General features: G+C 37.4%; 1 protein-coding gene across 1 annotated transcript in view; it reads left to right on the forward strand.

Moving 5' to 3' along the window:
* RB1 (retinoblastoma 1) overlaps positions 1 to 24657 on the forward strand; it is a 250862-nt gene that overhangs the window by 201981 nt on the left and 24224 nt on the right. Inside the window, exon 18 of the mRNA XM_006837641.1 lies at positions 19806 to 19924. Within this exon, the coding sequence (XP_006837704.1) occupies positions 19806 to 19924 (119 nt within the window). The remainder of the gene's footprint in view (positions 1 to 19805; positions 19925 to 24657) is intronic.

Raw genomic sequence — 24657 nt, forward strand, 5'->3', positions numbered from 1 at the left:
AGTGGTGGCCGTTTGGTTTTATGTCTATACTGTCTCTTTAAATTTCAATGTCAATCTTGATACAATCCTGATATAATCAAGATACATATAAGACACTAACCATTGCCATCAAGTCAATTCCAACTCATAGTGACCATATAGAACAGGGGTGAGGGACTTTTTTTGTTAAAATGTATAGCATCATTTGCAGGTAATACAAATTCACTTAAAGATTAACCTGCTATATTTGGTCAAATATTTAATTAACTCACCCCTAATGGCTGGAGTCCTGGTGTGGCACTGTGGGTTAATACACCAGGCTGCAAAGCCGTTTGAATTGAAAGGTCAGCCATATAAGCTCACCAGCTGCACCTCAGAAACCCTATGGGTCAGAATCGACTCGACGGCACTTAACAACATCAACAATGTTTTGGATGGAATTGTGATTTTCTTGACAGGGCCAGACCAAATGATTTCAAGGGCCTTCTATGGCCAAGGGCTGGACGTTCCCCACCCCTACTATAGAACATGATAGTACTGCCCCAGGAGGTTTCCAAGGGTGTAATCCAACATTTATATCATTTGTCTCAGAAGTAAAGAAGAAAGGGTTTGAAAGTATTTGAAGAAACAATGGCTGAAAATTCCCCAAATTTGGTGATTTATGCAAATTTATAATCTTAGAAGCTGAGGAAACCCCAAATAGAATAAACTCAAAGAAATTCATGATAACATACACCAAAATTAAATTTTTCAAAACTAAAGACAGTCTATGATTCTTTAAAGCAGCTGGAGAGAAACAGTATTTTGAACACAATTTTGAATTACTTACATGAAACTATAAAGATCAGAAATAAATGACAAAACTTTACAAGTACTGAAAGTAAAAAGCCATCAACTGTGAACTGTTTGTATCAGAGAAACGACTGCTGGTGTGGTGCTTTAGAATCTGCACTGTACTGCAACCCAAAAGATCGGCAGTTCAAATCCACCAGCTGCTCCTCAGGATCCCTGTGAGTCTGAATCGTCTTGACAGTACTTAACAACTCTTCAAGAATGAAGGGGGGGATGATAAGGACATTCTTAGAGAAAGGAAAGCTGAAAAATTTGTTTTTAACATTCCTACTCTGAAAAATGTTACAGGGAGTTCTATACACAGGAAATAAATAAGAAAGAATCCAGGATCATTAGGAAGAAGAAACAATGGAAAGAGCAAAAATATGGGTACATACAATAGTTAATTTTTCTCATGAATTTAAAATGTATATTTAGTAACTTAAAAGTTGTAACACCACTTGATGTTCAAGACAAAGATATTTAAAACTGGGAAAGATAAAATCACCCAGTCACCTTTTTTTTTTTTTTTTTAATGTGGTTAGTGTTTTTTTTTAAGTGGTTTGTGTTATTAAGGGGTAGGGTTTTTAAGTGGTAGATTTTTTTTAAGGAGTAGGGTTTTTTATGGGGTTAAGGTTTTCTAGGTGTTAGGGTTTTTAAGGGGTTGGTTTTTTTAATGGGTTGGGGCTCTTAAGATGTAGGGGTTTTAAAGGGTTGGGTTTGTAAAGGGTAGGTTTTTTAAGAGGTTAGTGTTTTTAAAGATTAGGAATTTTAAGGGGTAGAGGTTTTTAAGGAGTTGGGTTTTTTAAAGGATAGGGTTGTTGTTTTTTTTTAATGGATTAGAGGTTTTTAGGGAGTTAGGGTTTTTTAGAGGCTTCATGTTTTTAGGGGTTTATGTTTTTAAAGGGGTTAGTATATTTTAAAGGGTTCAGGCATTTTATCGCAGTTTGTGTTTTTTAAAAGGTATGAGTTTTTAAGAGGTAGAATTTTTTAAAGATCTCTGGTAGTGTAGTCGTTATGAATTGACCTGTAAAACTCAGGTCACGAGTTCGAAACTAACAGCTGTTCTGCGTCACTTAGTCACTTTTAACATGAGGTGGTAAATATTGGTACTAGTGAATTTGATTTTGTATTATTGTGATCACTTGAGAATCTATAGAAACACATATACCCAAAAGCACTATAAGTCAATGAATATGAAATGCTAAAAAATGTCCAAGTAACCCACAAGAAGGAAAGAAAAGAGAAGCAGAACAAAAACCCAAGGAAACTGGTATAGTGAATTAGCTAGCATCTCTCCTAGCCATAGTCTATAACTCCCAGCAGACAGTGTTTCTGTTCCGTGAGAGAGGTGGGAGAAGGTACTGATGGGAGGTCATGATGCAGCTGTGGATGTTAGCAGGGTTCATTGTAATTGTAAAGACTTGAAACTTGAGCATGGGTTTAAAATGAGCCATCTTAGAATCAGGAGTGGGGGTCTCACTGCCATCAAAAAGGAAGAGCTAGGAGTGGGGTAAGGCCCTTGGACCCCGAGATATCTATCTTTGCATTGAACCTCCTTGACCCAGGGACAGAAAGCTGTGACACCAGAGCAGTGGCAGAGGAGTAGCAGTAGCAGAACCAAGAACCAGAGCATGACACAGAGCAATGGGCTTCCCAGCCCACGAGCAGTAAAGCTGAGTGACTGTGGGCAGGAAACTTGCTTGTAGATACAAGTAGGGTACCTCCAGGCACTGAGGTAGAGGTGCTAGGTTTGCTGATTCATGGAGCTAGAGCTCAGTACCTACAGAATGAGGCTTATGGTATAGTGGTGTGTCCTATGGGCACTTATCAGTAGCTGATTGGAACAAGTCAAACATGTATGTTATAAACTCCAACACATCTTAAAGAAAATTGTAGCTAATAAGCTTAATATGTATAGCTAATAAGCCTACTGTGTAAATAAAATGGAATCATAAAAAATACTCAGTTAATGTAAAATAAGGCAGAAACAAAGGACCAGAGAATGCAAATATAAGTGGTCTAAACATCCTATTTAAAATATAAAGATGGTTAAATTGGGTAAAAAAGTAAGATATGCTCTTTACAAGAAACCCAATTTTAATATAAAAGTGCAAATACATTAAAAATACTAAAGATGAATATAAAGATTCGATACCTGAGTGAAACAGATAGTTGAAGATTATCATCCAACGTTTGTATTGTGGATGATTAGTTGACAATACAGTTAAGCAAAGGGGATATTAAAGGAGCCATAGCTGGTTAGTGATGAAGGTAATGAATTCAGTATTGAACATATTAATATTTGAGACATGTGCTGAACATGTAGAGATCTTTTGATATTCAATTGGAAAATGTTTTAGTAGAAAAATGTAGGATTAGGGATGTGTGTGTATGTATGTATGTATATATATATATATATAGAGAGAGAGAGAACAAGAGAGAGAGAGAGAGAACAAGAGAGAGAGAGAGAGAACAAGAGAGAGAATGAGAGAGAGAGAGAGTCCTGGTGTGGTGCTGTGGGTTAATGCACCAGACTGAAAAGCTGCTCCTCAGAAACCCTACACAGGGTTGCTATGGGTTGGAACCAACTCGACAGCACTTTACAAGTATATATATATATTGTTGTTGTTGTTATGTGCCGTCAAGTCATAGATATAGATATATATAGAAAGAAGAGAGAGATTGGCCCAGGATTGGGCAGTGTTTCATTCTGCTGTGCATAGGGTCGCTATGGGTCAATACCAACAATATATATATACATATATATATATATATATGCTGTGGAACAATTCTATTATTTTTTAATTCCATTTTCCTTGAACTTTTTGAAGCCCTCATATATTATGAGGACTATCAGCATTAAGATCAAAGTCTAGAAAAAAATTTCCATTTTATATTCTAGTTTCCTTTTGCAAGGCAAAACCATCTTAAAATGATTTGGCTTAGGATAGTACAAAAACATTTCCTGTAATATGTGTCCAGTAATATTCCTAAAATATCTAGAAAACAATACCAATTCCTGTCTTCTACTTCCCCTAATGCTAAGTTTTCTAATAGCACTGGAGGCCTTGGACTTATTTAGAAGTCACAGTGTCTTTTAGGAGCACCTTGGTTTGCAGGCCTTTAAGTCCTTTACAAAGAGTTTGAGCTTGCTTTAGAAATATATGTTAATTATGAAAGGTCAAGTCGAATGTGCTTACATCTTCTACTTTAAAAAAAAAAAATGTAATTTATTCAGTAGGATTTATACTAATTTTGCTGACAATAAAAGTCTGGCTTCCTTCATAAGATTAAGTAGCAAAATCGAGTTGTACAGAGAACAATTATGCTGACAGTTATTTGAATAGATAAGTAATAACAGGAGACAGCTTGCCTGAGTCCAAGAGAAAACTGCTGCTTCAGTCCTGGATGAAAACAGTGCTTCAGAAATACATAAATTTTACTTTTATTTCTTGAAAACTTTTTAAAGTCAATTACTGTATTAGTTATCCATTGCTGTATAAAAAATTATTCCAAGACTTTTGAAACTTGAAATGTCAAATATTTATTACCGCATACAATTTCTGAGGGTCAAGAATCTGACTGTAACTTAACTTTGTGCTTTTGGTTCATTTTCTCACAATAAATGTGTCAAGCTTGTCAGTTTTAGGCTTGACGAGATTCCAGGTTCCTTCACATAGTTGTTGCAAGGCCTCAGTTTTTTGCTGGCTGTTAGACAGAGGCTTGATTTCTTTGCCATAAGCCCTTTCCATAAGGCTGCTCACCACTTGATAGGTTGCTTACCTCCAGAGCAAAAGATCTGAGAGTGAGGACCTAAAATGGAAGCTGCAGTTTCTTGTATAATCTAATCTCAGAAGTAACACACTATCCATCACCTCTGTGTGATGTCATTGGCTGTACAGAATAACCTGGTACAACACAGGATGGGTCTGGATAAGGGTGTCACTATCCAGCAGCAGTGATTATCTGGGTGATCTTGGTGGTTTGGTGCCATAGTTGTTATTTAGCATTAATTAGAAAACACATCATATCAGTTTTCTTCTCTGTGCCTTACTGTATTATTTTAAACTATGATACTTACATGGCTATATCGTACAATAACTTTCTAAAATTTGGAAAGCCCATTATATGTTAAGAATTAGAATTTTATTTTAAGAACATCAAAACCTTGTTAGTTACCTGCTTAGCATCCTTCATTGTCTTTGTCTCTTGTTACTTCCTTGCTGTGTGGTTTGTGTTTTACCTTCGTGGCACTAATGATTTGTCATAAGGACTCATCTGCTGAGTATCATTCAGTCACTTTACATTTACCATCTCAAAACAATACTATGAAAAAGTGCTATTTTTCTTATTTTGCAAGGGGGCTTTAAAAAGTTCATGGAAAATAGAATGAAAAGATAATGGAATTTTTCCATGAACATTTTGAAACCCCTGTGTGTAAGTGAGCTATCTGAATTTTCCCTGGAGGCATATTTTCCCTTCTCTTGCTTCTGGACCATCCATTCCTCCACTTTTCACTTTTAAAAAATGTCTCTTCTTTAGCTAGATATAATTTCTTACAATAAACCCCCTAAGGTACCTGGGTTCTATGTCCTTCTCCTGATTTTCATGGTACTCTGTGTATACTTTTACTATGGTATAGGTCTGTTTCACTGCTTTTTATTTACTTACCTGGTTTTTTCATCGCATTCTAAGCTGTCAAGTATTATAATGAAATATTCAAACACCTGGAGTTAGAAAATCAAAAGGAAAGAACTCGCTCAGCATTTCTCAAGCTGAAAGAACTGGTTGCATGCTTGATCGATTTCAGATTGAAGAAGTTGTTAGAATTCTATTTCATCCTCACTGGCTTTAGTGGCTGGTGTGTAAATTTGAATAATAGTGGTATTAACTGTGCTTCCTATAGGCGCAGGGATATTATCCCATCACAGACAGCATTGTACCTCATGACTGATCTGGATATGTTATTTTTGATGATGAATGCAATACCATGCCTCTTCAATTTGTCATTCCCAGCATAGTAAACCATGTGGTTGTCAGATTCAAAATGGCCAATACAGGTCCATTTTAGCTTACTAATGCCTAAGATATCGATGTTTATGCATTCCATTTCATTTTTTGACAGCTTTCAATTTTCCTAGATTCATACTTCGTACATTCCATGTTCCGATTTTCAATGAATGTTTACAGCTGTTTCTCTTCATTTTGAGTTGTGCCCCATCAGCAAATGAAGGCCCCGTGGGCTTTTCTCCCATGAGCTTTACTCCATTCGCATTATCACAATGAAAAGAACCCTCAGTGGCCAACATCAAATTTCGTCCTAGTGGTTCCGAGTTAAAAACTAGTCCTCATAAACTAATGAAATATTTCTGTTATACTGCCTTTTACCCCTATCATTACTGTAGCCCAAATGCTGTGAAAATGAGAATCAAAATTTGTCAAGAGTTAACTGTGTTATGATTTAGAAACTTTTTGAGCTTCACAATACTGTATTTTTTATTCATATTTGCTTGAGTTATTAACATTTAGGGAAAATGTTAAAAGGAGGCCTTTTGAAACCTAAAAAAGCAAGAAATGGAGTTGCTACAATACTGCTGTTTTCAAAAGACTAGATCCTAATGATTATTTTTTCAGAAATTTATATCAGAATTAGAAAAGTAAAACTAGCAGATTTTAAAGAGAATGGCAGAGCACAAAAGTAACGAAGAGGTGGCAGGGGCAGGGTGGAAGGAAGATACAATGGTGGAGTTGGATCCAAATCAGCAGAGGAGCTCTTCAAAACTGTAGACACTGTCCTTCCTTAGTTTATTAGAATCTTTGGTGGTCAGAGGAACCTGGCATGTATGTTTAATAATAATAATAAAGGTTTTATTTTTTTATTTTTAAAGGATTCTGATATTAATGAATTGTCTGTTGATTTCCGTATTCCATTGGGTAGCCTCTCTTTGGAACGGGCACAGATACAGATTTCTTCCAATCATTTGGCTAGGAAGTTGTCTTCCAAATTTCTTGCCTCCAGTGCTGCATCAGTTTGTTGAAAGATTTCAATATGTATTCTATCAATTCCCAAAGCCTGTTCTTTGCCAATGCCTTCAGAACACTTCAGACTTCTTCCTTCAGTACTATTGACTCTTGATCATAATGTTACCAATTGAAATGGTTAAGCATCGGCCATTTCTTTTGGTACAATGACTCTGTATATTCTTTCCATCTTGTTTTGATACTTCTTGCATCATTCAATATTGTTCTCGTAGAATCCTTCAATATTGCAAGTTGAGAGTTGAATTTTTTTCCTCAGTTCTTTGAGCTTTTGCATGTTCTTCCCTTTTTTTCTCTCCTAACTCCTGGTCTTCATTATAATACTTGACTTTGTCTTCTTGAGCTGCCCTTTGAAATTTTCTTTTCAGCTCTTTCACCTGATTTCTTCCATTTGCAGCTCTACACTGAAGAGCAAGTTTCAGAGTCTCTTTTGTCATCTATTTTGGTCTTTTCTTTCTTTGCTTATCTTCTTAATGGCCTTTTGCTTTCCTCCTGTATGATGTTCTTGATGTCATCCCACAGATCTTCTGGTCTTCGGTCAGTAGTATCTAATGAATCAAATCTGTTCTTGAGATGATCTGTAAATTCAAGTGGGATATTCTCAAGGTCAAATTTTGACTTTTGTTGGACTCGTTTTAATTTTTTTCAGCTTTATTTATATATTTGCATTGGAGCAATTGATCTGTTCCACAGTCTGCACCTAATGATTTTGAGCTCTTTCACCTTCTTTTCCCACAGATGTAGTCAATTTGATATCTGTCTATTCTACCTGGTGAAGTCCATCTTTTATGTTGTTTAAAGAAGGTGCTTGCAATGAAGAAGTCATTGGTCTTGCAAAATTCTATCATGAAATCTCTAGAATTATATTTATCACAAAGGCCACATTTCACAACTACTGGCCCTTATTTGTTTTCATCCTTTGCATTCCAATCACCAGTAATTATTAATACATCTTGATCAGTTTCAGACTTAAAGAAGTTGGTTGTTGTGGTGGTTCTGACTCTTAGCAACCCTGTAGAGGGTTTCCAAGGAGCGGCTGTGAACTTGAGTTGCCAACCTTGTGGTTCAAACCAACCTTGCAGTTGCATTATCCCACAGTTCCACACCAGGACTCCTATGAGTTTTGTTGTTGTTGTCAAGTGCTGTCGAGTCAGTTCTGTCTTGTAGCAACCCTGTGTAGGGTTTCCAAGGCTGTAAATCTTTACAAGAACAGAAAGCCTCATCTTTCTCCTATGGAATGGCTGGTAGTTTTGAACTGCTGACCTTGAGGTTAGCAGCCCAGTTTGTAACCACTATGCTACCAGAGCTCCTTAAGAATTATTCAGTTTTATCATCACTGACTTTAGTGGTTGTTGTGTAAATTTGAATAATATTGGTATTTATTGGTCTTCCTTGTAGCCGTTTGGATATTATCCTTTCATACACAGCAGTATACTTCAAGGTAGATCTTGAAATGTTCTTTTTGATGATATATGTGATGCCATTCCTCGTCATATTTGCCACTCCACGCATAAACTATGAGAGTGAGTCAAAAATTATGTGTGCTCTGGTTTTATTAAAACACCTATCCACAGCTGTTGGCAACATTGAGCATGCACGTGAAGTGATTATGTCGAATAGATAAGTGACACTGGATTATGTGGCAAATCATTTGCAAATCAGCCATGGCTCTGCATGTGAAATAATCGACGACAGACTTGGATTTCAAAAGTTTGTATGAAATGGTACCAAAACAACTTACAGAAGAGCATAAACAGAAGTGTTTAGACATCTTCAAACAAAATTAAAACCAATACTTGAAGAAATGTAAACCGTTTCTTTAAAAAAATCACTACTGGTGATGAAACAAGGATTCATCACTACAAGCCTGAGGGTAAACAGCAGAGTATGGAATGGAAACATCCTCAATCGCCAACAAAGAAAAAGTTCAAATGTCAAACATCAGCTGGAAATTTATGCTTACAGTTTTCTGGGATTCTCAAGGACCAGTATTGGAACACTATCAGAAAAAAGGTTCAACAATCCGCAGTGCTTGTTAAAATGAGATGCTCACTGAAGCCTAAACTTTGGATTAAAAGTAGGGAACTGGTGTTCAAGGGTTTTGTGATCCTGCATGACAATGCACATCCATATACCTCTTCCTAAACTGTTGACACTCTGTAAAGTCTTCATTTGGAGGTGTTAAAGTGTCCTCCCTATAGTTCTGATCTTGCTCTATCAGACTTCCACCTGTTTAGTCCCCTTGAAAGCAGCCCTTTGAAGACAAAGATTCACCTCTGATAAAGAAGGGAAGACAGTGGTGCATTCATGGCTCATGGATGAGCCTAAAATGTTTTTAGTAAGAGAATATAAAAGCTTATTGACAGATGGATAAAGTGTATTGAAAGGAGATTATGTCCAAAAATTATGTGTTTAATCATTCTATGGGAGAGTGAAAAAGATACTGAAAATCCATAATGTAAAATTGAGGAAGCCAGAACCAAGTGCCTCTGGTCTTCCATTGTATTCACAGAGCTTGGTACATAGGAAGACTCTATACAAATTTTAGTGACTAAATGAGCAGTTGAAGTGTATGGGATAGAAGAAAAATCCAGAGAATTATGCCTACAGAGTGGATTGTGACAGGGAAGAATGCTATCTATGTATGTTGAAAATACTACAAGTATAAGAAACAAGAATAAAGACATGTAAAAAGTTTTGCTATGTTTTTATGTCAATTCCCTGTCATTTTTCAAGAGGTCTGTGTTAAAAAATTAAATTGCCTTTTCATTAAAAAACATATGTTTTTGTCTTTTCTAAAAGGTGATTCAAATTTGTCAGCCAGAGTGCTGACAATTTTTGACTCTTATATATAATTATCAGTTTCAAATTGACCATTACCAGTCCATTTCATCTCACTAATGCATAGGATATCCATTTTCCTGTGTTGTATTTCATTTTTTTCAATTTCTATTCTTTCTAAAATACTTCATACATTCTATGTTCTGATTTTTAATGTATGTTTACAACTGTTTATCTTCATTTTGAGTTGTGCAGCATCAGCCAATGAAGGTCCCAAAAGTTTTACACCATTCTCCAGTCATATTTTAAGTGCCTTCCAATCTGAGGGGCTAATCATCCTGCACTATGTCAGATAAATTCTGGTACTATTCATGTTTCAGTATTTAATATTCTGGTGCTGACAGTGTTACATTGCTATTAATAAAGTTTTCAGTGGGTGAACATTCAGAAGTAGGCTCCCTCTGCTTCTTGCTGGACTGTCTTAGTCCGAAAACTCATCTAATACCTGTTGACTATGGGTGACCCATTTTAAAAACACTGGTAATTAAAATGCCAGTGGCATAGCTTCGGCATCACAGCAACATGCAAGCAACCGCAAGAAAAGGGTTCTGAAAAGCAGTCTTGTCTGATCATTACCAGAAAAGGAATGATACATTTCCTTATGATTTTAAACTCTATCTATATTGCTAAGAAAGGAATAACCTATATAAGAGAGGGCTTCAAAATGTTTGAGAAAAGTTCCTTTATCCTTTAATTCCATTTTTCCATTAACTTTTTTTTATGCCCCCCTCATATTTTAAGAAATAAAGAAAAAAGCATCCTGCAGATGCTCTGAGCATGACCTATTCCATTGGTAGTCTAGGCTTGAAATTTATCTATAGATCTTAGTATAATAGGTTAACTGTCATTTATTATTTTATAATCTCTGGAGTTTTTTTTCAATTAAAGTAAATCCAAAAATTAACTTGCAGAGTTTTATTGTAGTTTTGGTGAAACTAAATTGTGCATGTAAAGATTTATGTTATCTTTTTCATGTTGAATTACTATTATACCCATATGTAATATACTAGTATCAGACCTTGTCTGACTTTTGGAGGAAGAATGAGAATCAGAATCAGCTTAAAGCTGATTCCTCTGAAGTGGAAGTCAATTATACCTCCATTCTCCAACTTTTTCACCAGTTTTAACACCAGCCTTCATCCCTTTTGGTACTTTCTACTTCTCTGCATGATTTGGTAATTTGTTGCAATGACCACAGAGAACTCTCAGACCATACCTGTGATTATGTTGTTTATTAGAGAAATAACAAACTGCAACTTGGGAAAAGGATCAATTTAGAAGTTTATTAAGTGCCCTTAAGTCAGTTCTGACTGATAACAACCTTGTACTGGGTTTCCAATAAGTGGCTGGTGGGTTTGAACTGCCTACTTTGTGGTTAGCAGTCCAGTATTTATCCTATAACACCACACTAGGGCCCCAGGATATAACTCAGGAGCCAGAGCACAATCCTTTTTCTGTTTTTACACTTAGATTAGTGACATTGATTACATTCTTCAGAGTTGTGCAGCCATTCTTACCTTCCTTTTCTTTTTGGAATTGTTTCTCCCTCATTAACCTAACGTAAACTCACTGCCCTCTATCTGTCTTTCGAGTTGGTATTGTCAGTTTGATTCTATATAAGTAGTTCTTAAAAGAGCATAATGTGAAAGACCGACAGAAAACTACAAAACACTATAGGCAGACCAACTGATTACTGCAAGAACAAGCAAGTTGCTCGCCCAGGAGACATCAAGGCAAGTGATCGGGTCCACTCAGAGCAAACCCCCTTCCAAGACTAAGACTCAATGGGAATACACATTCTGATTGGTGACCACGTTCGTCACTGTTAAGGGGAAGTGAGGGAAAAACATCAATGAAATTGTGAGCTAAGCTCTACAATGATCAATAGACTCCTGTGAGCCTGGGTGGAGACCTGGTTGGCCAGCAGTGTGGCAAGATCTGGGGACTTTTGGGCTCAGAGTCAGTGACATAGCCACAGAGGACTAGAGTGGAGAGTGAAGAATCCAGCTGATAAGAAGAGAGGGCATATGCACAAGAATACCCACACTTGCAGATAATACCCACTTGACCTGGCATCAATGACTGGATGATCAGAGCTCAACTAGAAGAAAGAAGTGGGAAAAAAAGAGTAATCTGATACAGTTTGATGAACTTGACCTACACCTATGGATGCAGTAGCTCAAAAGAGGGAATAAATCTTTACAGCAAGGATCATTCCCACCCCCTCCATACACAGAGTAGACAGGGATAAGCAACTTGGACATTGGCTACCCAAAATAGGGATTACAAAGCAAGAAGTGACTGGATTACAAACTTTCAAGAGGACACCTAGATCCAGAGGGCATAGAGGAAGGTAGAATCTCCATTGAGTAGTATCCAATCTATCTAGGCAGGGCTGATGAAAGGAAATGCAGATAGGTCTCTTGTGATACAATAGTGAATAATTATTATCAGGACTGATTGTGGGGGTTGGAAATGTAAAGGTAGACATTTTGTAGCAAGGAGGGCAGTGATTAACTTTGCAGTTTAGGAGCAGAGGTCCCTGGGACCATCAAGGGAGAATATCGGAAAGCGGGACCCTACCCAAAAAGCAGTGACACCAGAGATGGAGGCAGAGATGATGACATGGAGAAATGGAGCAACTGAGGACTTTAGACCCAGAGAAGGAGAGGGACTGTGTGCTGATGACCAGGGGGCAGGCTTGTAGTGTATACATTTGGTTGGTTGATGATGCATGGAGGGGATTATACCCATGGCAGTGAAACGATATACGATAGGATGAATGTAAAGCTAATGTTCTCTCATGTAAACTATCACATAATTCACAATAAAACATTAAAAAAAAAAAAAAGCATAATGCTCAAGATTGACCTTTTTGCTAGTTAAGCTAAAATGTTGTTTGGTTTTAGGTAAGGTCAGGGGATACTTTTTGTTTAAGGTTTGAAGATTATCTCAGGGCAGTAGTTTCAGGGATTCATTCAACCTCCGTGACTCCAAAAAAGAAAAGTTCTTCAATCAGGACAACTTCCAACCAATTCAGCTCTCAGCTTCTTAGTTGTGCCCACAAGCAGGTGTTTCTTGTCCCTTTTCTTGGCTATGCTCACTGCCACACCTTCTCTTGTCTGTGACCACTACTGGGCCTTTTCTTGGCCATGCCTGCCACCAGACCTAACTAGGCCACTGCCCTCCTTGGGCAAGTGTTATAGTTGTTTTGGCACCATGAACAAGTACCACTCTCCACTCTGTCAGCAAGCCACCTCACACCTCACACTGGTCACCATGTTCTTGCTGCTTGTACTGCTGCTGCCATTTCTGCCACTGGACTCTGCTGTGGCTGCTACCATTTCTCACCATCTCACACTATCTCCAGTGTTGTAGGCCCTGTCTCTTCTGTAACAAGGAACCTGGGCCCGAAGGATACAATCTGTTCCAAGCTCTTCCTAATGGTAGTGGGATTGGTCCTTATGTTAAGCTATTCTTGTCAACTTCAAGGCATGATCCTCCTATCAGGACTAGTAACTGACCAGTTCCCTTAGTAGGTTACAGTCACTTAATTTGCTTAATAATTGACCAATTCCCAATAGGTTACTTAATCCTATTGGGTATTTTTACACACTCTATTTGCATAGTAGACTGATCAATTCCTGCAAAGTACATAAAATAGATCAATCACAGGGCAGGATATGGCCCAGACCCAAAGCAGTATGGTCATATATAACAAAAACCCATTTCACTGTACCTTATCTAACCAACCTTAGCTTAACTTTAAGATTCCAGAAGAGGAATGACTAAGGGGTTTCCAAAGCCAGAACAAGTGTAGAAATGATAACATATTTATAGTAACAAAACTGATTGCTAGGAGCCTAAACCCACTTCCTGACTTAGATCTAATTCAGTTTCAGAATCAGAAACATTTAAGGTTTATGTAATTATGGGAGCCCTGTGTAGAGCCACCTTAAAGTAAAAATGACATTCTCTCAAGGTCAGTGAACTCCTTCAACAATATTTAAGTTCTTAAATGTGTTTCATTCTCTGAAAAACATGCACTGTTAATCAAACAATTTAACGTAAAAATATAAATAGGTTAAATAAGCTACAATATTTGCTTTCCTAGAATATTATATATGGATATTGTTGTTGTTGTTTAAGTGCCATCAGATTGGTTTTAACTCACAGCAACCCTGTATAGGGTGTCTGAAGAGAGTAGCTGGTGGATTTGAACTGCTTACTTTGTGGTTTCCAGTACAGTGCTGATCCTATAGCGCCACACCAGGAGTACATATTATATATGGATAAAGGGCATATATTAGATTCCCTTTAGTCTAGAGGCTCTGGTTAAAAGGCAGGAATTATTTGAAGAAAGTGATCTTAATTGTGATAGTTTAATCATAAGATATGATTTTTTAAAATCTCTTTACAAATCTCAGTCATCAACATTATTAATAGATGATTTTTCTCCCTCACTTCAGCAGGACAAGCATGTTTGTTCCTGACCTTTGAACTCTAATTCACTCTTTTTGTGCTTTCCGATTCAGTCGTAACCTCTTCCTTCAAAATTTGCAAAAAACATCCTTGATTTTCATCATCATCAGACATGCTAACTTCCTTTCAAAAACTTTCATACTCAGTTCCTCTTTTAATGTCTGTTTCTCACACTATATTAATTCCTTTTATAGGATTAATTCCTCCTACACTGTGTATTTTTATTAATTTCACTGTACTATTGTAGGTATTCTTTTTAATTTATTATTTCAGTTAGGATATTTTCTAAAGATTAGAAACAGTAATTTTCCCACAATGCTTATGGTAAATTCACCTTAATAAGGTTTTATCATGACAATTATCAGAAAGGAGCAAAAAGATCCTCATTGGACTCACTTGCTGAGACCATTGACTATAGTTCTGATGGGAGTGGACTTTGATAACTCCCTCCCTGTTCAGATAAGAAACTGTTAAGCAGTATTTAACAACTAGCAGAACTTTGTACATGTGAAGAATGCTCAAATGACATATTTTGTTACATATGTGCTTACTACAATAAAATAATGGTCTGTGCAAATGCAAAATATACCATTATTTGTGTTTGGGGTTTAAAAAAAATTTTTTTTTAAGTTTTTATTGTGGGTTAAGTGATAGTTTACATGGGAGAACATTTGCTTTATATTATTCTATCATATTTCATTTCATTGCAATGATTACAATCCCCTCCATGCATCATCAAACAACCAAAGGGTACACTCCACAAGCCTGCCCCCAGCCGTCAGCACACAGACCCTCTCCCTTCCAGAGTCCAGAGTCCCCAGCCACTCCATCTCTCCACGTCATTGTCTCTGCCTCCATCTCTGGTGTCACTGCTTCTGTGGATAGGGTCCCATACTCTTCTCGTCTCCCTTGATGGTCCTAGGGACCTCTGCTCCTGGACTGAAAAATCAAACACTCCCCTCCTGTTGTTAAAAAATGTCTACTTTTACATTTCCAACACTCACAGTCAGTCCTGATAGCAATTATTCACTGTTGAACCACAAGAGTCTTATCCCCATCTCCTTTCATAAACCCCATCCAGATAGGTTGGAAACCACTCAGTGGAAATTCTACCGTCCCCTGCCCCCTCTGGAACTAAGCTCCCTCTTGAGAGCTTGTAAGCCAGTCACCACTTCGTCCCTTTGTAGCCCCCATCCCATTTTGGGTAGCCAATGTCTAAGTTGCCCATCCCTGTCAACCCTGTGTACCGAGGAAGTGGGAATGATCCTCACTGTAAAGATTTGTTCCCTCTAGTGAGCTACTACATCCATAAGTATAGGGAAAGTTCATCAAATTGTAGTGGATTACTCTTTTTTTTTTTTCCTCTTTCTTCTTCTACTCGAGTTCTGATCATCTAGCCATTGAAGCCAGGTCAGGTGGGTACTATCTGCAAGTATGGTTGTTCTTGTGCATCTCCTTTCACTTCATATCAGCTGGACGCTTCACTGTCCATTCTAGTCCTCTGTGGCCATGTCCCTGTCTCTGGGCCCAGGAGTCCCTAGGTCTTGCCATACTGTTAGCCAACAAGGTTTCAGCCCAGGTTGACAGGAGTCTATTGAATGTGGTCGGACTTAGCTCACAACTTCATTGCTGTTTTTCCCCCACTTCCCCTTACCGGTGACCAACGTGCTCAGCAGCAAGACCACATGGCTGCTTGTGTAGTCCCCTTGAGTCTCAGTCTTGGAAGGGGGTTTGCCCTGAGGGGGACCCGACCACTTGCCTTGATGGTTCCCAGGTGAACAACTTGCTTATTCTTGTAGTAGTCAATCAGAGTGCCGTTAATTGTTTTTTATTTTCCCTGCTGGTCTTTCAAGAAGTATCTTCAGTTCTTCTAGCAGCTCCGGGCTGGTCTGCTTGTCCTTTTAAGTAGAAATTTCCCAGCTCAGAAGATTCAGGTTTCCATCTTAGTCTTATGCAATGCAAAGAATCCACAGGAAGCCTCCTTCACTGGGCAAGTTCTAGCCCCATTTTAGGTATTCTAATCAGTTATAGGCTGAAGACAGACTTAAAAGCTTTCTCTGGTGATGTTTCTGTCTATTCCTTTCTCTCCCCCTTAAGAGTCTATTTTACAATAGTAGGCAAGTGAAACCAAGATTCAAATGACAGCCAAGCATCTTCACATTATTTCCCCCCTTTTACTCATTCAAACCATGCCTCAGTCCCTGTATCCCAGAGCCCTTTGTTCCAAGGTTGTGCATACATCATTATTTATCTCTGACCCAGGTAGCCCATGCAAACCTGTCTAACTGTTCTCCCATCCGCCTTGTTCTTCCATTCCCCAACCCCATTCTTATGTATTGCCCCCTCCCCAGCACCCAAACTATCCTATGTCTTTTCCCTACCCTGTGCTCCACCTTCCCCTCCCTCCCCTCACCTCACTCCATACACCCTGGTAACCAGCAAATATTTTTTTTTCTTTTCCCCTTTTAGTGTGGGTACTTTTTCTTAGTCTTTTACAATAATGGTCCTATACAGTATTTCTCCTTTTGTTACTAATTTCACTCAGCATAATGTTCTCAAGGTTCATCCATGTTATGCGATGGCTTCCTTGTTATTCTTCAAGGTAGCATAATATTACATTGTGTGTATGTACCAAAGTTTGTTTTTCCATTCTTCCATTGATGGGCGCACATAGGCTGTCTCCATCATTTTGCTATTGTAAATGGTACTGCTATGAACATTGATGTGTGGCTCGTTTTTCTTGTGTATAGATACTGAGCAGAGGGATTGCTGGATCATAAGGTATTTCTATTTACAACTCTCTGAGGAAGCGCCATACTGTTCTCTAGAGTGGTTGGATCATTTTGCAATCCCACCAACAATGTAAGAGGTTCACAGTCTTTCCATCGCATCCTTGCCAACATTTATTGTCCTCTACTGTTTTGATCTTTGCTGTTTTTGCTGGTGTGAGATGATATATCATTGTAGTTTTGATTTGCATCTCTACAATAAAATAATGATCTCAGCAAATGCAAAATGCAACATTATTTGTGTTTGGGGTTTTAAAAAAATATAATAAAACAAAAAGTCTACTACCACAGAGTAACTTAGTTGTAAATAAAATAAAAATTTTAAGTGGGACATAATCAAATTGATAATATTTTGCCTTACCTTAGATATTTTGACCAATAAATCATTTTGGGGAACATATTTTAAAAGACATTTTAAGGTACAAAGTTGAAGTGTGTATGTATGTATAACTGTGTCATTGGCACAGTTTTACTTCTGTAAACTTTTCAATTTCTGAAAAGTATCTACTCATAGTCTATAATTTAGATTGCTGTTTTGAGGAACTTTAAAATTTGCTTTAAAGTGATTACTTGTAATGAAAATCTAGTTGGCGTTTTGGACTTATTTTGTTTTGTTTCTAAAGTTTAGTTTGTTTTTTAAAGCAATGCCTCAGCTCATAAACATTGTTTAATCTGGTTCTAGGTTGTCTAGCTTAGTTTATATTTTTGTATTTATTTTGCTAAATGGTTATCCTGGAAAGAAAACTAATATTTTATACACACTTTATTTGGTTAATTTGGTTATTTTAGAATTTGGAGGTAGTTGTCTCTGATCAAATGTTTGTGTTGTTTTCTGCTATAAGAATTGTTGTTATTAAATGCAATTTATTTATTTATTTTTGTTGAGGAGCACATTCAATCCATAGCACTAAAATGTTTAGTTGTTGTTAAGTGCCTTCAAGTCAGTTCCAACTCATGGCGACCCTATTTAGGGTTTCCAAGGAGCAGTTGGTGTTTGAACCAACTAACCTTACAGTTCAAACTGACCTTAAGGTCAAGTTTTCATCTTACAGCGCTGCATTTAGTAGCTTTTATTTTTCCTAACTTTGTGGTTCTTTCATTTGTTGCTATTAACTGCTGTAGAGTCAGTTCTGACTCTTCGTGAGTTTCTTACTCTTTCCGAGGCATATCTTTGCGGCAATAGAAAACCTCATCTTTCTCCCTTGACGTGTCTAGTGGTATCGAACCACAGACCTTGTGAGTCACAGTCCAGTACTAATGCTATGGAGCTTACAGCACCTATTGTTTAAAGTAGTGCAGTTTTCAAAGTTATTCATAATTTTTTATAATAACCTTCCTAGAACTGATAAAGTATTAGAATATTTTAAACTTTTTAATTAAAATATTTTATCAATTAAACCTTTATTTTTCAGCTTTATACAAAGAATTTACTTGGAGAGAAACTACATTAATATGTACTATGAATTGCAATAGCTATCAGTTAGTAAATGCTTAGTATGTGTGTACAATTAAATTTGACAAAAACCCTATGGTGTAGGTATTACAATTGCTACTTTACAGATGGGAAAACAGGCTAGGTGGCAAAAAGGAATTTGAACTTAGGCAATCAGACTCCAAAGTTTGAGTTCGTACCCATTACAAATAAGATTTGTTTTTATGAATTTCACAGTAAAATAGCAGGAAACAAGCAAATACATAGACTAATTTTATCAATGCTAGCCATGCTCCTTGTTGTTGTTAAGTGCCCTTGAGTCAGTTCTGACTCACAGTGACCTATATAGGGTTTCTGAGGAACGACTGGTAGCTTGGAACTGCCAACCTACAGGTTAGCAGTCCATTCATTGCTTATCTTACATCACACACCAGGACTCTAAGCCATGTTAGTACAGGCTATTTAATAAGGTCAAATATTCCTTTTTTTTTTTTTTTTTCCCCTACCTTGTTCTGAGTTGAGTGAAGACTTTACATTCGTCAAATCATATTCTTTGCTTCGTTAGGATGACTGCAGTCCCCTCCATGTACCAACAATTAACAGTATTTAACTCTGATCACTCTAAGTCATGCATTCTTACCTTGTGACTCCCACTATATTCATCTTTCCTCTCCCAACCTCCCTTTTGCATGTGTTAGCATGTGTCTACCCTCTTTTGTTGTTAAGTGCTCTTAAGCTGATTCTTACTCATAGTGACCCTTACAAGGTTTCCAGGGAGTGATTGTTGAGTTTGAATCACCAACCTTGTGGTTTGCAGTGCTTATCCTACACTAGGATTCGTCTTCCCTCTAGTTTGTGAATAATTTTCTCTCCCCTTATGCCCCAATAGCCATCATAAATGTTTTCTTTTATCAAGGAAATTTTTTCTTAACTTTTTACAGCAGTGGTCTTATACAATATTTGTCCTTTTATGAGTGACTGATTTCACTCAGGTGCATCCAAGTTATGAGGTGTTTTACATATTTATTGTTAATTCTTCAGCATTATGTAGTATTCCATTGTGTGATTATTCTAAGGAGTACATATCTCCCTGATGTTATTCTTCTGTTAATAGGCTGTCTCCATTGTTTGTATGTGTCTTGTAAACAACATATTGAAGGGTCCTGTTTTCTTATCCATTTGCCACTCGCTGTCTCTTGACTGGTGCATTTGATCCTTTCCATTCAGTGTAGTAAATGATAGGTGTGAATTGATTGCTGTCATTTTGCTATGTGATTTTTTTGTGGTGCTAATTTTTTTTGTTCCACATAATTTTCTGTGTCAAGTTCATTTTGTTTGTAGGTTCTCTTTTTCACATCATTTTAATTTCTGTTGTGTTAATGTTTACTAAATCATCTTGTTTCATATAGGATTCACCATTATTTGACCTTATTAAACAATCAAAGGACCGAGAAGGACCAGCTGATCATCTTGAATCTACTTGTACTGTCAACCTTCCTCTTCAGAATAATCACACTGCCGCTGACATGTAAGTAGAGCATACGTTACAGTACCAACTCATCCTGCAAATAAATATATTTTTAGCTTAATTGTAATGAAAGCAACTTTGTAGACACTTATAGAGAATATAATTTGGAGTATGATGTTGCTCCTGCTTGCAAAATGCAGAAGCAAAGATACATAACCTAAGTAAAGGTTATATAAAGTGATACAAAGTGCTATTAAAATCGCTCAGGGTTGAAACAATAAGGACAGTTTGTATGCTAGCATTGGCAATTTAGATAGGTCTTAAAAAGTGATTAGGATTTTTATATGGAGACCGGAGAGGAGGGCGGAGACAGCAGTGTCCCAGAAGCCAAAAGTGTCATGAACCCAAAAGTATGAGCCAGGAAATCAGGAACTGTTTTTTCAGAACGTAGATTAGTCCATTTGATAGTGAAGCATATGAGCTAGTTGTAGGGTCATTATTACATAATGCTGCTGCTGATGGAAGAAATTGCAGCAAGAAGGAACATTTCTGGGAGCCTCCTAAGTACTTCAGATTTCTTCTTTTCACGTAATCTTCATGATAGTCCTGTAAATACTGCTGTCAACCTTAGTTACCTGTAAAATAGGAATGAAAGAGTTAAAGTGACTTACTAACTCAGCAGAAATCAAATTCGGGATATTGGACCTTAAAGCCTCATGCTTTAATCACTGTAGCTACTCTTCTTAGACATGTACCTAATGTGTTTCTCTTTAGTTCTTTACAGGAATTGACATTTCACTGTCTTGTGAGGTAGTTCATTTTCTCGAGATACCATTTCCATGCTAATTTATACCCAAAGCATTTGTAGAATATGAAGACTTTGCTTTCACATATAACTTATTTGCTAAGTAGTGCTATTTTCATAAATAAGTCAAGCCTTATATTTTCTTTAAGTGGTTTCCTTTTGAGTGCCAGAAAGTGTTCCAGGCACTGCGACTTTGCCTTTTTTCTAAAGAGCTTACATTTTGGAGGAAGGAAACAAAGAGTAAACAAGTAAGTTTATAAGTAAGATAATTTTAATCCAGTATGAAAGGGCTTCATGGAAAATCCCACTGTCTTTTAATTCCATTTTATCATAAACTTTTTGAAGTACCCTTGTATAATAAGTGTTAGAAAGGAAATAGACTGTAATTTTAAAAGAAAAACTTGAGGCAGTAATAGGATGTTTAGGGAAGCTTTTTCTCATGAAGTGATATTTTGACCTGTACTTTAAGGACAAGTGGATGCTGAGTAGGCAGAAATCTGCATGATGTGCATTCCAGGAAAAGCATATCGCAAGTGCAAAGGCCTTCAGGCAGGTTGAACTTGACTGATTTCAAAAACAAAGAATCCTCCTTGTGGCTGGAGTACAGTCAGCAAGAGAAGAGTGTATTGGATGAGGTGGAAGAGGCACTACAAAGCTAGATCTTGAGGTTTCCACGGGCCATTGTAAAGAGTTTGAATATTAAAACGGTAGTGGGAAACCATGACGGGTCTTAAGCAAGGCATTGCTGTAGTTTTTAAGTGCTGTCAGTCGGTTCCAACTCAGAGCAAACCTGTAAAAGGTTTCTAAGACTTTAAATTTTTGTGGGAGCAGAGGGCCTCATCTTTCTCCCATAGCTTGCTGTAATTTGTATTTTTAAACGACCACTCTTTGGCTACTGTTTGGAAAAACAGATGCAGCTGAGGAGAGGAAAGAAAAATAGGGAGACCAATTTAGAGACTATTTCAGTAGTCTGAGTGAGAGATGTAGTTGACTTAGTATCAAAAATGGTAAAGGGGCTGACATCTGGCCTCCTTTAGCTTCACAAATGGGGAAGGAGGAGAATCAAGTTGGGGCTGAGGTCAGACATGCTTTACCAGTTCTGACATCAGCCATCCCTCCCACAGTACTCTACTTCTCTACTTGGTATGATCATTCATTTCAGTGACCATGTAAAACACAGAGATAATACTCACGATTAGAGGAACTACTAGGGAAGTTAGCAATTTACATTGTAGGACCAGAATAATTCAGCATACAGTTCCAGTCAGGACTGTCTTCTTCTCAGCTGTGCCTGCAGGTATAACTCTTTCTGACCCCTTGACCTCTGCCCTTGCTTGGGCAATATTACAAAGCAGTTTTAAGGTTGCTGATAAATGTCCAAAGGACACTCCATTCTGTTATAAGCAGCAGCTCAAAGGCACTTGACTCTGGCTCTGTGGGTCAGCAAACCTAGCTTCCTCAGATTAAGTATTGTAGAGGTGCCCCACTCTGCAAATGAGCCTCCTGCCCAAAGGCACTCAGCCTTCACTCCATGGGCAGGAAGTGCACCATTCTGTCTTGTGCTCTGGCTCTTGGTTCTGCTGCTGCTGCTGCTGCTCTCATGTCACAGTCCAGTCTCTGGGTCAAGAAGCTTTAAGACACAGGGACCTTAGGGTCCAAAGGATGCATTCCACTCCTGGCTCTTTTTTCTTGTTGGTAGTGAGATTCCCTTGTTCATGCTTCTGAGAGGGCTCATTTTATATCCACATTAGAATTCCAAGTTTTATAATCACAATTACCTGTGTATCAATTATCATTGATTCATTAATGCCATCAGCATCTTCCCTTGCCTTCTCTTAGACCCATCAGGAATAAAGTAATTTGGTGGGAGTTACAGAGACAATGGCCTTCTAGAAGAGACATGTTAAATAATTCATTGTACTGCACTTAGTCTAAGTTGTGGCCATAGAGATAAGAAATAGAAAGGCTTGAGATATATTTCAGAGGTAGACTTAATGGGACTTAGTTTTGCATTGGATTTGAGGAATGAGGAAATTACAAATGGCTCCTAATCTAATGACATAAGAAACTGGATGTAATTGGAGCTATTTACTGAATTAAAGAAAACAAGGAGAAGAAATCAAGAATCCCATTTTGACCTTACTAGGTCTGAGATGAAATAGTGTGCTATCAGGAAGATAATTGGATAGTTACATCTAGAACTCAAGGAATCCCAACTTGTGCTCAAGTTAAGTCAGTTTATAGAATACTGCCAGCTAATGAACTGAAAGGAAACTTCAAGGTGGATAATAGATCAAACATTGGTACTAATAAATCATCATGGTGATGATTCCTTTTTCTAGTGTACTAATTAATATAATGTAGTACATGTAGTAGAAACAGCCTTAATAAAGTACTGTTTCCAGCTCAGAATTATTTCTCTACTTTTGAAACAAAATTAGAAAATAGAGTTAGATTATTTTATTAGTGGTCAACACAGAGCAGTAGAACTGCCAGAAATTTAGAGCTAATATTTACTAATCTTTCCACTTTGATTTATGCCTGACATGTTTGTATTATACAGCTGTAAATCTACCTTGATAATGTATCTGCAATTTTAATTCATAGAATTCTTTATTATATAATCAAGGGGTATGTGTGTATGTGTATATGTGTATTGTCTTTTTACCATATGTGAATATGTGAACTATAATCACCAATTTAAAATTTTTAGAGGGGAATTGGAGAAATATGATAATACTATTTTGATGTCAATAACATTTTTATTTTTCTTTAATTTTATTTTGGGTAAAGATTTACAGAGGAAATCAGTTTTTCATTCAACAGTTCATGCATATTTGTTTCATGTTATTGATTACAATCCCTGCAATGTAATATTACTTACCTGACTTCCTCCCTGTGTTTCTCATTTCCATTCCCCTTCTTTCCTAAAGTTTCTGAACTTTGTCCTTGGGTAAAAACTGTCCTTTAATCTCAAATGGTCGATTGTTCTAAGGAGGACATACCTCCCTGATGTTATTGTTCCTCTATAAACTTGTTAGTGCCTGACTTAAAATTGAATCCAGGCCATAGTCTTGGGGATTCCACCAGTATATTCAACCAGTAAGTTGGTTCATTTTTAAGATTTTGAATTTTATTCTACATTTTCCTTCCACTCTATCCAGAGTCTTCTAATGTAATCTGTTTCAGAGCAGTTGTTAGTGGTAGTTAGGCACCATCTAGTTCTTCTGGCCTAAGAGTGTAGGAGGGTGATGTTTGAGTAATCCTTAATCCATTGGACTGATTGTTTCCTTGTGTCTTTGGTTTTTTTCACTCTTCTTTGCTTGAAATCAAAAAAGATCAATAGTTGCCCCTTAGATGGCCACTCACATGTTTTTAAGTCACTACTCACCAACGTAGGGTGGTATACAACATTGCCATTGTAAAATACAGTATCTCAATTGATCTTTGTAATCCCTGAGACTATGGTCCTGAACCCCAGGCTCAGTGACTAATAGCCTCAAGGTGTTTGGTTATGGTTAATCATAACTCTGCCCCTAGTATGCTCCACCACATTATCTATCTACAGCATAGGTTAAAATACATATATTGTTGTTAGGTGTCATCAAGTCAGTACTGACTCATAATGACCTTATGCCCAGCAGAACAAAACCCAATCCTGGGCCAACCTCACTACTGTTTCCACACTTGAGTCCATCGATGCTGCCACTTGGCCAATCCATCTCATTGGGGGTCTTCCTCTTTTTCTTTGACCCTTCACTATACCAAACATAATATCCTTCTCTAGTGACTGGTCCCGCCTGACAATATGTCCAAAGTATGAAAGATGAAGTTTGGCCATCTTGGCCTCCAAGGAGCACTCTGGCTGCACTTCTTCCAAAACAGATATATTGGTTCTTTTGGCAGCCCATGGCACTTTCAATATTCTCCTCCAGTACCATAACTCAAAAGCATCAATTCTTCTACAGTCTTCCTTATTCACTGTCCA

Source organism: Chrysochloris asiatica, unplaced genomic scaffold (assembly GCF_000296735.1).
Source record: "Chrysochloris asiatica unplaced genomic scaffold, ChrAsi1.0 scaffold00022, whole genome shotgun sequence".
NCBI classification, from domain to species: domain Eukaryota; kingdom Metazoa; phylum Chordata; class Mammalia; order Afrosoricida; family Chrysochloridae; genus Chrysochloris; species Chrysochloris asiatica.